This window comes from Morus notabilis, unplaced genomic scaffold (genome assembly GCF_000414095.1).
Source record: "Morus notabilis unplaced genomic scaffold, ASM41409v2 C11389338, whole genome shotgun sequence".
In the NCBI taxonomy this organism is placed as follows: domain Eukaryota; kingdom Viridiplantae; phylum Streptophyta; class Magnoliopsida; order Rosales; family Moraceae; genus Morus; species Morus notabilis.
Genome location: NW_010386641.1, coordinates 1 through 1,212, shown reverse-complemented (window position 1 = coordinate 1,212; position 1,212 = coordinate 1). Strand labels below are relative to the sequence as shown.

Here is a 1,212-nt window from a genome sequence, read left to right as displayed (position 1 = left end):
AAAAAAAAAACAACAGAAAAGGATTAATAATGAGTAATCAGGTTAAATACTACTATGAAGGAAAGACATGAACGGCCGGTTTCTTGGGAAGCAAGAAAAGCATTATTAGTCCATCTTTACCATAAAAACAAAATGAGAAACATAATAAGAAATGTGAAAAGCAAGGAAACAGAATTACAATAACAACAGAATTTTGATGTCGCTAAGAATGCGCAGAAACGAAATAAACGGAAAAAATCATCGACGCAAAAAGGAGCACCTGAAATCCAAGGGAGAACAAATGAGGAAAGCTTATCATCAGTCTTAGGTCACCACTGATGAATGTCCACAAAAGCAAGATTGGTAAGCATATTATTCCTACAAAAACAAAGAAATTTGAAAGAGATTTACGTGGTGAGTTATCTTCAGAATTTACTGAGATTTCTTCCTCTTACCATTGGACCACATAAGGCCAAAGGTATTCAGACCACTGGATTTGCCTGAAATATTGAAAGCACATGGTCTGTTAACAGTAGGAAGTTAAGAAGGAGAAACAAAAAATCAAATGAGGAAAAAAAATTGAAGGCAGAAATTAATTACCAATACGGGCAATTGAAGCAAGGTATATTGCTGTGCAAATGTTTGCTACAAAGACAACAGAATATCCATAGGCATCGAAAGACAAATCACGAGCCCCGGCAAAAAAGGCGCCAAGTAATATCATCCCCACACTGATGAAATCCTTGGATTTGTTCCATTGAGAAAGGAATTAGGAACACCGAAGTGTAATTAATGAAATCTAACCTCATAGAAATTTAATTATGCAGAATGGTCGAGATCACCAGGGAAGAGCAGTCTCAAAGAAAGAGAGTTAAACATAATGATGGCATAGTACACATACTATAGCACCTCATGGTAGTCACTATAACTTATAGGCACTTTGCATTAGACATGGAATTCATTTATAACATGATGAAAGTACCCGTGAAGTGCTATTTGTCATTTACAATGACGGGAAATACTACTCATAATAAATGGGTCTTACCTATGTGGAGTCCATCATTGAATGAATGAAGCTTATTTGTTACTCTAGCGCAGAATTAGCACGTGGATCAATATAAATCTTGTGTGTGCTTTTTTGTCTTTAATTCTATTTTATTGTTTGCGTTAGTAAAGGATTAAGGCATCTAATTCTTAACATCCATGTTAAGGACTTACCAAATTATACCGGTG

General features: G+C 35.3%; 1 protein-coding gene across 1 annotated transcript; it reads right to left on the bottom strand.

The window, feature by feature from the left end:
• Positions 1-259: 259 nt before the first annotated feature.
• On the bottom strand, positions 260-826 carry LOC112095083 (nucleotide-sugar uncharacterized transporter 3-like; the record flags this gene model as incomplete). The annotated part of the gene is made up of 3 exons (XM_024176762.1): positions 580-826; positions 435-479; positions 260-357 (listed from the first exon to the last, which is right to left on the bottom strand). Coding segments are annotated over exons 1-3 (267 nt in total), but the record flags the coding sequence as incomplete, so codon positions are not given.
• Between the last annotated feature and the right edge of the window lie 386 nt (positions 827-1,212).